Source organism: Olea europaea, chromosome 6 (genome assembly GCF_002742605.1).
Source record: "Olea europaea var. sylvestris chromosome 6, O_europaea_v1, whole genome shotgun sequence".
Taxonomy (NCBI): domain Eukaryota; kingdom Viridiplantae; phylum Streptophyta; class Magnoliopsida; order Lamiales; family Oleaceae; genus Olea; species Olea europaea.
Genome location: NC_036242.1, coordinates 681,435 through 693,728, shown reverse-complemented (window position 1 = coordinate 693,728; position 12,294 = coordinate 681,435). Strand labels below are relative to the sequence as shown.

At 36.7% G+C, this 12,294-nt stretch overlaps 2 protein-coding genes across 2 annotated transcripts; one reads left to right on the top strand and one right to left on the bottom strand.

The window, feature by feature from the left end:
- The first annotated feature begins 262 nt into the window (after window positions 1-262).
- LOC111395403 (lipoyl synthase, chloroplastic) lies at window positions 263-5,279 on the top strand. The gene is given in 5 exon segments (XM_023021379.1): window positions 263-898; window positions 2,893-3,073; window positions 3,136-3,393; window positions 3,827-3,937; window positions 4,686-5,279. Coding segments are annotated over 5 exon segments (1,104 nt in total). The 5' UTR covers window positions 263-431; the 3' UTR covers window positions 4,773-5,279.
- An 806-nt stretch (window positions 5,280-6,085) lies between these two features.
- On the bottom strand, window positions 6,086-7,265 carry LOC111396423. The gene is made up of 4 exons (XM_023022859.1): window positions 7,043-7,265; window positions 6,787-6,923; window positions 6,595-6,692; window positions 6,086-6,522 (listed from the first exon to the last, which is right to left on the bottom strand). Exons 1-4 carry the CDS (start codon window positions 7,263-7,265, stop codon window positions 6,249-6,251), a joined length of 732 nt encoding a protein of 243 aa, XP_022878627.1. The 3' UTR covers window positions 6,086-6,248.
- Window positions 7,266-12,294: the final 5,029 nt, after the last annotated feature.

Here is a 12,294-nt window from a genome sequence, read left to right as displayed (position 1 = left end):
AAAATATATAACACAAATGGCATAAATACCCTTAACAATTTTATTTGGAAAATATTAAATAATGGCAAAAGAGATATTTTACATTTTACACGAAAAATGGTGCAAAATTTAGTGTTGCATTGGAGGAACTTTGAATCAAAAAATGGTGCAATGATGCAATGTGCCCTTAGTAACTAAAACGGGTGAAGGAAAAAAAAATTAACCAAATTGAAATTTGACTGCTCGATATAACTGACGAGTGATGACTTGGAATTTTGGACATGGTGATGTTAAGCAGGCAGCGCCAGCCAACACTACACGACCCAAATAGGGGCGGAGTTTCCAATGCAATTAGGCTGATACAAATATTGATTAAACTTCCAAACGAACACAGAATTTGATGAATTCCTCTTCTAGTATTCATTCTTTTTGATCCATCATCATATCATAAAATGATTCACCAATGTATTTCCAAGCTTCCATTCTCTCCTTCCCCATCTTTGCCCACCAGTAGATCCAATTCCACAATCCGCTGTGAATCGCCCGCCACCAGCAACGAAATGGTTGTGAAAAGGGACCCACCTTACCCGGATGGGGTGGGCTTGCATACGGGCAGAGACCCGAATGTCAAGAAGCCTGGGTGGCTGAGGCAGAGGGCACCACAGGGGGAGAAGTACGAGGAGGTGAAGGAATCCCTGTCCAGGCTCAAACTCAACACTGTGTGTGAAGAAGCGCAGTGTCCAAACATCGGGGAGTGCTGGAATGGCGGTGGAGACGGGATTGCTACAGCAACGATTATGCTGCTCGGGGACACTTGTACACGGGGATGTCGATTTTGTGCTGTCAAGACGAGTAGGAACCCGGCGCCTCCCGATCCTATGGAGCCTTACAACACTGCCAAGGCAATTGCAAGTTGGGGGTATATAGTTTTAATTCGCTTGCTACTGAATTTTTAATGGACTAGTTCTCTTGACTTTCTTCTTTTACTCGCAAGGTAAATAGTTAGTTAGTTAGGCCAATATCACATTAAAGACTTGAAATTTATCTTAATTTGGTTGTAGTATTATACTGTTAAGTTGAAATATACAAGAACAGGAACAAAGATGAGAAGTAGGGCGAGTGAGATATCTTGAATTTAAAAGGAAGTATGATGGACATACCTCCAATCTTTGAAGGTGCATTTTCGATGATTTGTACAACCGCCAGTGAGATGCTCGGAACTACTTTACAGTTGTCCAACTCTTCAGGAATCCTATATTCAATCCAGAAAGGAATAATAACTGAAGTTATACTTATTATGAATATTGAGATATAAAATAACTGTATCTATGTTTATCTTGCAAAAAAGGGGGGGAAATTATTGGAGCATCTCTATTTGACACGGTATACAGGTTTCAAGGTTGGTGTATCATCATATTTTTTAATAGGAGATCCTACAATTTTCCCTCAGTTGTAAAATATTGGTGCATGGTGTATAGAGCATATCTGCATGCCAAACCACAATAAACCAGTTACATATCTTTGTTCCTGCATACTGAAAGCTTTAACACAGGGTTGTGAATTTGTCATCCAGATCTCTTCTTGAGGATTGATTAGTGAAAATTTTAGAGTAGAACAATTACAAATTCTTCCTTTCTTACTATGAGAAGCTAAGGTGGATTGAAATCATTTAAAAATTTCTTTTTACCAAAATGTGTCCTTTTGAAAGCTTATAACTTTTTGCACCTTCTTACTGGTCTTTGATTATTAATGTCTCTGGTTTTTTTCCTTACAATTTAAGAATGCATCTAGATGCCCCTTCTGCTGTTACCTAATTTTTTATTTGTTAAAATTACTATAAAGGAGATAGCATAAGGTTCCGAAGTCGAGTCTTTGTTTATGCAAATTTCTTAACCAATACGTTTGTACAACTAATCTGAAAAAAACACTATTTTCTAATGTTGAATTCAGCAATCTAAAGTTACAAGGGAAATCACATTGTTGGTGAGTTAGGTTACAGTTTGTACATTGGATTGGCATTTCTGGTAGGATCATGTCTAAAGACATTAGTGTGTTCTTTGGTTTCTCCAGCTATGTCAATTCAATTGTTCAATCGGACAGTTCTGCAACTACTACAAATAGCATAGTTCCAGAAATGATTTCAACTGAATCTTAAGCCTTGAATCATTTTTCTTCTGTATTGATGATATCAAATTCTTGAACCAGTGCACTGTGGTCTGGCTATGTGTAATATGTTGTTTGTACAAGTTGACTGGAAATGTATATGGGCAGAATTTTTGTGAAACGCCAGTTTACTTATAGCCTAACTCTCACAATAAGGCTTTTGCATATTTATACTTTACCAACATCTATAAATTCTCCTCAAAAAAAAAAAAATTTGTGCATGACATCTTTGTAATTGAATTTAATTCTAATTTTAGTTTAAAAAATCCATTCCAAAAGGTAAAAATCGGGGGGCATTTTTGTTTTAGAGAATAATTACCAAACTTGAGTAGTTTCGCAACATGACATTAAAACTGACTACTTAACTAAGCTAGTGTTTTTCTTTAGAAACATGTATGTTCCACATAAGTAGACAGATTAATTAGATGTTTTGTTAAATATTTGAATATTATCTTAACTTTCTTTGCTTTCTTTTTAAAATGATTACTTTGAATCCTCTGTTTAGTCTTTTGATGGGGCATAACAGAATAATATCACCACTTTTTCTCATCAAAGCCTACAACGGCCAAAAACTCTTCCACTACAGAGACTAGAGAGTTTTTACTTCTCTCTGTCAACTCTTCTTTGAACTACGCTTGATATTCACGTGAGCCATTGGATTAGGTCATTAGCTCACAAGTCACATTACTTCAACTGTTTGACTTTAGATGTGTGTAGAGACTGAATACAGCATTGATTTTCATGTTGCAGTGTGGATTATATTGTTCTAACCAGTGTTGACCGCGATGATTTACCAGATGGTGGCAGTAGCCATTTCGCTGAAACGGTCAAAGCCATTTTTTTGAATTTTTGTAATTCAAAATCTATTTGATGCAGTAGTCTCTTCAGTTGAAAATGGTTAGGTACTGACCTGCCATTTCCCTTTGAGTCAGTGTAGAATTACGTCATCAGGCAAATTATTTACTTCTATGCTGAAAGCTAAATACGTTTCAGTTAAAATCTTGGGTTCAGTTTCATTGTTATAAACATCCACATTTTGTCAGTGCTACTATGCTAAGCTAATTGATTGCATGATACAGGTATGAACAAAGTTTATCTGTTCTGAAACATGCAAAGCTCAGCAAGCAAGGGATGATAACAAAATCATCTATTATGTTGGGACTAGGTGAAACTGATGATGAGCTGAAGAAAGCCATGGCTGATTTGAGGGCCAGAGATGTTGACATTTTGACGCTTGGACAATATTTACAGGTGAGTTGACATGCAGATGGCTTAAATAGCTTGGCTCTCAGGGATAAATAAATCTGGCCTTTGGAACTTTTGCAAGTTACCATTGACAACGATTGTTGCTTTATGCAAGAACCATATGAATTTAGTTGGCCTTGCCAATACTTCTTTTTCTTGTATATTTGATAAGTTAATAACTAGTATTGTTACTACTTGGTCTTACAAATCTCATTTGACATTCCGGAATAGCTAGAGTCGAATTCGTGGTGCTGTGTAAATATATTCTTGATTATTAACCCAAAAGGGAAATATAGCATTCTTCGCTTTTCCTTAGGGATTCCTTAGCTATGGTTCTTAAAATATTAATTTTGTTTATTAGGCCACACAGACTGTGGCTTTATTCCATTTGAAGCATATTTTCAAAACTATAATAATTACTGCCTTTCCTTGTCTGCAGCCAACTCCATTGCATCTTACTGTCAAAGAGTATGTCACACCTGAAAAATTTGCCTTCTGGAAAGATTATGGAGAGTCAATCGGTTTCCGTTATGTTGCAAGCGGACCCATGGTAAACATCTTTGCCTTATTGCCCTCAAATATTTAGAAATCTAATTCTATTTCTTATCAAAGGTGCAGACATTTTGCTTGTCCTAGTGAACGAATTAAACAAATTTAGCTGATTTAACTAAATATTACTCTCTTTCTCTCTCACCCGAATTGAAACATGGACTTTGGTTTCTGGTTTGTCTTTTATATGTATGATTGCATTTGAATCTCTCCGTTGGACAAATTTTTACTGCCCTTCATCCACTCTGTTGTTAAGGAGTAGGCCCTTGGATGCTTCTATATGTCTCAATCTACTTCAGCACATTCAAACATTAAACCATAAATTTCCAGAAACCTTGGAAAAGGTTTTCTTACATGATTTAAAATTGTTATAACATTCCTTACGGTAGCTCTGAGACTAAGCTTAAGTTATATTAGTCACACATCTTGTAAGTTGCTTGATAACACTTGAGCTCTTGTCGATAAACTTTTGATACTTAATCAAATCGACTGCATTGTTATTACTTCCTCAAACGTTTTCATATACACTTTGAGCGGCTGAAGAAAAGGATTCTTAAAGAAAAGAGTTCTGAATTCAATTAATCAATAGCCTTCCAGACTGAAATCACTAAACTGATTTCAGCATTGCTTGTGTACTTACATGGTTCATATAAATTAAGAGCGCTCTTCATTTTTGTCATAATTAGTGGATTACATATTCATCTCCCTCTGGCTCTATAGTAAATTCTTTTGGATTTTGGCTTCTCCAGGTTCGATCCTCGTATAGGGCTGGGGAACTTTTTGTCAAGACCATGGTGAAAGAGATGTCCAAGAACGCATCTAATGTATCTGCATAACTCTTAAAAAGAGGAAATCCCTGCCTAAGCCTGAAACTAAATGTAAGAAAGTATCTTAGTCTCCAGCCCGTCCTTCGCTTCTTCCCTCCTATTCTTCCTTTCTGGCTCTTTAGACAAAAGTTTCTGAACCATCTGCTCAAGTACTCATGAATTCTCTTGGCAAAATCTTGGCATTCAATCTCGATCATGGTTACCTGATGCAACGAGAAGCTTAGCTTCAGTACACGAGCAGATTGGGAGGCTACTTACATAGTCTGGTGCTAACACCAAATATTTGGTGCTCCTATATGTTTGAGATGAAAATGATTACTTAGTTTTGACGATATGATTCCCTATATATTTTTAAATTTATTTATTACAATTTTAATGAAACCAATTCTTTATCTTTTTTCTCATGTAAGATCTTAGGTTTATGCTTCAAAGCAAACATGCTGTCCTCTATGTTTATGTGGACCAATTACGGTTATATTTTTGTAAAACCTCAATTATAATTTAAGATTCTTCGTGTTTAAACTTGGTTTGATGCTAAATCATAGAATTGCATCAATAGTTATGATTCTGAAAAGTGAGACGGCTGATATCTTACTGTAAAAGTAAAGGTTTAAAGAATATCTAAAATTGTCCAGGAAATGGAAGAAAGAGTTCGCAAAGAAACAAGACGAAATCTTGAGTAATTTAGAGTGTTATTTCTGAAGCTGAGAACTGATTTGTCTACAGGGACATGTATTTATAATTTGAAGACTTAATGTTTGGGTGTGCTTATTAAGTAGCTTATAAGATGACTTTTGGAAAAAGTATGAATCGGCCTGCTTTTCAAAAAGTCATCTTATAAGTTACTTATAAGCACATTCAAACATGCACTAACAAGACTTTGCAGTTAACCGTGGGCTTTTTTCTGCATCAAATTAGTACAAAGATGGCAAGAACATAAAAACCCAATTATATATATCGATCAACACACTTTTTGTAGTTGAGCTCATCCTATGCCTGAAAATAAGTGTCATATCCTTTCTATCGAGCTCATCCTAAGATTTACCAATAAGTCCGTGTGTACAGACTAATGGTTCACAGAACCATTATAGAACACTCACATGGGGAGTGCGTTGGGTGGGTATTTTTTCCAATTTTTTACTCACCCCTGGGCCCCATGTGAGTATTCGGTAGGAGCACCCCTACCCAGTACAACAAGAAGGATTGAAGATTTATCGGATTTTCTAGCCAAAGGAGAACCTCAAGAGTAGAGGTGTAGAGCAAGATGTTTCAGTGATATCAACCCCAACCAAATAGAAAAGGAAGGATTTTATTGTTTGGCATACAGTATAAGATGATTTTACAGCCATTAAATTTAGGATCTCGAACCCTAAATTTCTCACCTTGTCTAGGTTCGATTCACTTTACAATGAGATTATGAACATTATTTAATATTTAGAAACATACATGGAAATATTTCGATACCAAATTTCTGCTGGTAATCCTCTAATCTGTATCAGGATATTTCATTTCTTTCTCACGTTTCCCTCGAGATTTTGGCTTGAGACGCTTCTTCAATTGTCCAGAAATTATAGAGGTCGAGCAATTCGCCATGGCAGCAGCATCCGAGGACTCAGCAATAGTCGTAGGCGTGTTCTCAACATCACTATCCATACACGATCTTTTCTTGATCAACTCGACCTCTCCATTGTCATTCACCACCACCATGTTGCACGGGACTTTCTCTGCATAGTATTCTATGTTTTTCCTGTCGTGGTACCTGATACGTGCCCAAGTTAATACCGTACATTACTCTATGTACATTATTCGATCGAGATTTTTTTTAACGTACTTATCGAAAACCACTAGTGTAGCATTCAGACTGCTAATCTGCTCTACAACCAATAGTCTTAATGGATGCCCCATTTCAGTTCTGATCTCTGGCACCACCTGAAATTAGTTATGCTCAAAAAATATCATTAAATCGAATAGTAATTGATAAATAATACTTGTGCTTATACGTAGATAGTTGTTATACAATTACCCCATATTTTTGGCAAAGGTCAACGAGTCGTAGAACCTTCTGATACTTGGGATCATTCTTCCACTCAATTCTCTCTTTCACGATAGACAAATCCTCAAGATCCATGCTCCAAATATCTGACCAAGTCTTTGCTGAGACTATATATACAAGTTTGAACATTGACAAAAAATATATTATGCTGAGATGAGGTAGATGAAAAATAATACTTGTGCATATATACACTAAAGACGTGTTTGATACATTGTATTAAACTTACGTGGAATGTTTAGCCATGGCGAGACACCAAAGATAGTAATAGTGCCACAATCGTGGAAAGTGAAATTCTTGAGGACCCATTCAAGTAATTCAATTGAGACATCCTTCAAGCCATTCATGACTATAAGAACACGATTAGGATTCTCCATTGATCGTGGTGACGGATCAAATATAACATTTTGTGCTAATGTTGTCTTGCCCGTTATTGGAAAGCAACTTGGCATTGTTTCACCTTTATATATATTCCTTTTCACAACCCAAAAAAAAGAAAAAAAAATGATGGAAGGAATTCTATATAAGGGAGAAACTAAAGAGCCGAAGGAGTTTAATGAAAGGATTTGAACTTCTTTTATAGCATGAATCAATTTGCATATAAAACCAAGAATAAAGGCAAATGAAAAGGTATTTTGGTAGATAAGAATAAAAAAATATATAGTTAGATATAACCAAGGCAGAAAACTTGGAATGTATCTTTAAAAACTAAGAAATTGAGCAAAGTATACGTCCATGCCAAGAGAAATGCTTGGTTTTGGGTGATCAATTGATGTTCTATGTGAATAAAATTATTTTCCCAAGAAAATTTTGTTCCATGACAAACCCAGGAATATAATTTCAGAACTTGTAATTGTCACTGAGGAATATACTATTGAAATTAATTATTTTCGAGTTGCTTATTAGTCTAACAGTTAATGTTAAAGAATAAATTCCACATCGATTACATAAAAAAATATGATCGTCTTGAGTTATGTTGGGCTTTCCCTCCACTTGAGGGACTTGCCCTTTCTTGGCCCATTTGGGCCCAACCCACTTAAAAGCCCCAAGTCCATTCCAATATAGAGGCAAAAAACGGGGCTTCATTTTAAGTGACACAAAAAAAAAAAATAATAATAATAAATAGATAAATAAAAAATTACAACAAAGACAGAGACGGACGAGAGAGAAAGAGACTTCGGTTCTTCAGCTTCTTCTCACCAATGATGGATGCTCGTTTGTAGTCCGATTAAGCTAATATTTCAATATGTTATTCCTGGCACAAAGGGCTACGTTTTGACTGGAGCCGATCATCCAGATTCCTCTCCATTTTTCTGGGTTGTACACACTAGTTTAGTGAGATTTTCCCCTTATTATTGTGTGTATTTATTTTGGATGTTGTTGTTGTTGGTATCCAAGAAGCATTGGTAGCCTCTAGATTGTGATTTGGAAAAGGTTAACTGTGTATCCCATTATTTTGATAGTGGACGACTTTTACTGTACTAGGTCCCGGGGTTTTTCCTTCACACTGAAGGGTGTCCCTAGTGAACAAATAATTTGTGTTCTATCTTTAAATTCCTATAAGTGTGTGTGAGTTGGAGTTGGATATTATTGCCATATTTTAATTCTGCTTATTGGAGGGGTTGAAACTGTTTCCACTGCTTAGCTGTGTTATTGGTTTGACCCCAACAAAGTGGTATCAGAGCTTTGGTTGAGTATCTGTGATTATTGTGAGAATTAAAATGGAGGATTTGGCTAGTGGCGTGGTTAAACTCACATCTTCCAATCATTCTATTTGGAAGACTAGAATGGAGGATATTTTGTATTGCAAAGATTTGTTTGACCCCATTGAATTGAATGGCAAGTAACTCGATTCTAAAATAGATGAGCATTGGAAGAAATTGAATAGAAAGGCTGTTGGACAAATTAGGCAGTGGGTTGATCCGAGTGTCTTCCATCATATAGCCAAAGAAGTAGATGCATATAGTCTTTGGTAGAAATTAGAAGGTTTTTATGAAAGAAAGACGGCACAGAACAAAGCCTTTGTGATCAGAAGGCTTGTAAATTTAAAGTACAGGGATGGTAATAGTGTTGCAGAGCACTTGAGTAGTTTTCAAGAATTGTTGAATGAGTTGTCTACCATGAAGCTTACACTAGATGGTGAGGTGCAAGCTTTACTTTTGTTGAGTTCATTACCAGATAGTTGGGAAACTTTAGTTGTCTCTCTGAGTAATTCAACTCCAAATGTTGTGATCACTATTAGCATTGTGAAAGACAGTATGTTAATGAAGAAGCCAGAAGAAAGGAACAGGATGGTTCTTTTAACTCTGAAGCACTTGTTACAGAAAGAAGAGGGAAAAACCAAAGTAAAAAACCTCATGGTAATGATAGTCGTGACAAGTCTAGAGGAAAATCAAAATCAAGAAAATGGATAAAATGTTATCATTGTGGCAAGATAGGGCACCTTAAAAAGGGGTGCAGAAAATGGAAAAGAGAACAGTTAAAATAGAAAGGTGAAGAACAGAAAGAACAAAAGGAGACCGCAGCAGTTGCATCTGATACAGAGGTATTTATTGTTTATGATGAAGTTTTTGCTACCCTTTCATGTCAGAATTCTATGTGGATAGTCGATACAGGAGCTTCTGTTCATATTACTTCACGTAGGGATTTCTTTTTATCCTATACCTGTGGTGATTTTGGTTGGATCGGGATAAGAAATGAAGTTAAAGCAAGAATTGTTGGTATGGGGGATGTACAATTGGAAACTAGTATTGGTAGCAAGTTATTTATCAAGAGTGTTAAACATGTTCCTGATATGTGCTGCAACTTGATTTTTGTTGGGAAGTTTGATGAAGAAGGCTATCATAATCACCTTGGAGATGGTTGTTGAAAACTTACAAAGGGTTCTCTTGTTTTAGCCAAAGGGAAGAAGACTAATGGTCTCTACAAAATAGAAGCAAAACTAATTCGCATGTAGGGATTTCTTTTCATCCTATACCAGTGGTGATTTTGGTTGGATTAGGATGGCAAATGAAGCTAAAGTAAGAATTATTGATATGGGGGATGTACAATTGGAAACTAGCATTGGTAGCAAGTTATTTATCAGGGGTGTCAAACATGTTCATGATATGCGCTGAAACTTGATTTCTGTTGGAAAGCTTGATGAAGAAGGCTATCATAATCACCTTGGAGATGGTTGTTGGAAACTTACAAAGGGTTCTCTTGTTTTAGCCAAAGGAAAGAAGACTAATTGTCTCTACAAAATAGAAGCAAAACTAATTCATGGAGATGTAAATATTGCTGAAAATGATTCCTCTACTGAGCTATGGCACAAATGGCTTGGTCACATGAGTGAAAAGGGTCATTAAATTCTTGCTAGAAAGAAGCTACTACACAACGTGAAAGGTACGTCACTAATCCCTTGTACTCATTGCTTAGTTGATAAGCAAAGTAGAGTTGCATTTTGTAGATTCCCTGCATCTAGAAAGACTTATATTCTTGATTTAGTTCACACAAATGTTTACATGATGCAAAGTAAATCTCTAGGTGGTGCATTGTATTATGTTACATTTATTGATGATCATTTTAGAAAAGTGTTTGCATATTCTTTGAAATCTAAAGATCAGGCGCTAGAAGTATTTAAAGAATTTCATTTGAAAGTTGAAAGAGAAACTGGGAGATAGTTAAAATGTGTTAGAGCAGATAACGGTGGTGAATACAGAGGGCCATTTAAAGAGTACTGTAGAATATATGGCATCAAGTTTGAGAAAACTGTTCCAAAGACCCCACAACAAAATGGGGTGGCAGAGAGAATGAACAGGACTATTTGTGAGAAAATCAGTTATATGCTCTCTCATGCAAAACTGTCTAAGCACTTCTGGGCTGAGGCAATGAAGACAGCAGTTGACTTGATTAATCTTTCTCCATCAGTTCCTTTGAATGGTGATGTTCCACAAAGCTTTTAGACAGAGAAAGATATATCTCTTGATCATTTGAGAGTTTTTGGCTGTCGGGTATCTATTCATATTCCTAAAGATGAAAGGTCCAAACTTGATAGCAAAGCAAAATAGTGTATCTTGTTGGGCTATGCACATGAAGAATTTGGGTATAGATCGTGGGATCCTATGAACAAAAAGATTATCAGGAGCAGAGATGTTGTATTCTTTGAAAATGAAACCACTGAAGATTTGGTTCGGACTAAGAAGTCAAATATAGTCAATGAGGAACAAATCAGTTCAGTTCCACATATACCAGACCCTGTGGTACATGATGATCATAGAGAAAATGTGCAAGAAGAACATGACACTATAGGAGACAGACATGATGAAGCTTCTACACAGGGTGATGCAGAACTAGATCAAAATCAAGAGAATGTTCCTCTCGAGGTGCCAGCTGAAGAAGGGTTGAGAAGATCTACTAGAGAGCGACAGCCTTCCAAGAAGTATTCTAGTAATGAGTATATGTTACTTTCTAATGGGGGATAGCTAAAAAGTTATCAGGAGATTCGGCTACATGATCAGAAGAATGAGTGGTTAAAAGCTGAAAGTTCAGGGAACGTTCTACAACCACTTGAAAATTCACGGGAATGCTTTACTATGTCAAATTCAAATTTTAGTGTTACCAAATTTATGTTCCAATTTACCGTTTGACCTTACGTGCGGAATTAATACAATTAATTGTAACAAGTCACAAATTAATTATTGTCTAGGTGATTAAACATACACGTCCAATTAAGCCTATGTTGAATTGCGGTTTGCGTAAAGTAAATAAAACAGTAACAACACCAACTCACAATATGGCGACGGAGAAACCCCAACGTGGGTAAAACTCCAGGACCAAGCCAGTACCAATCCAGCCAGTACAAGTTGTGCCGAACTCCATTTCAAGTCAGACCTGCTGTTCCAGTCTGATGATCTACTGTCATAGATACTGCTAGTCTCCTGCTAGATTCCCGATCTACCTCTTGCAGCCCAATCTGCTGTCCAATATAGTCTCTTGGTCTCTAGTTGATTGTATCACCAAGTGGAATTCCAAAAACATCCTGTTCTTGTCCAGTTCCTGCACTTGTCGTCCACCTCTCTCAATCTCCCAATGAGAGAGTCCCTTCCTCAACAGATGAAGAAGTCCAGGTGTTTTGTCTTCACAAATAGTGATATTTTCCCCAACAGTGGATTGCCCGTATCACAAGGTGTTTATGGATGAATTTTTTGTTCAGTTCTGCCTAGGATCACATGAGAGAATATTGAAGATGATATCTATGTAAAGCACAATATGGCAAATCTCTCTTTCACGTTCACGGCCTTTGTATTTATAGTTGGAGGCAATTAGGAGTCCTAGGCCGTGTCAAACTTTTTAGAAATCGAAAATACAATTTTCCATATAACACCGTCGCTAGGTCGCTCGAGCGAACAGCTAGCGACGTCACTTCGCTCGAGCAAACATCGAGCGGCGAGCGAGGGACGACCATTCTGCTTCCTCTCACTCGAGCGGTGGCAGGGCAAA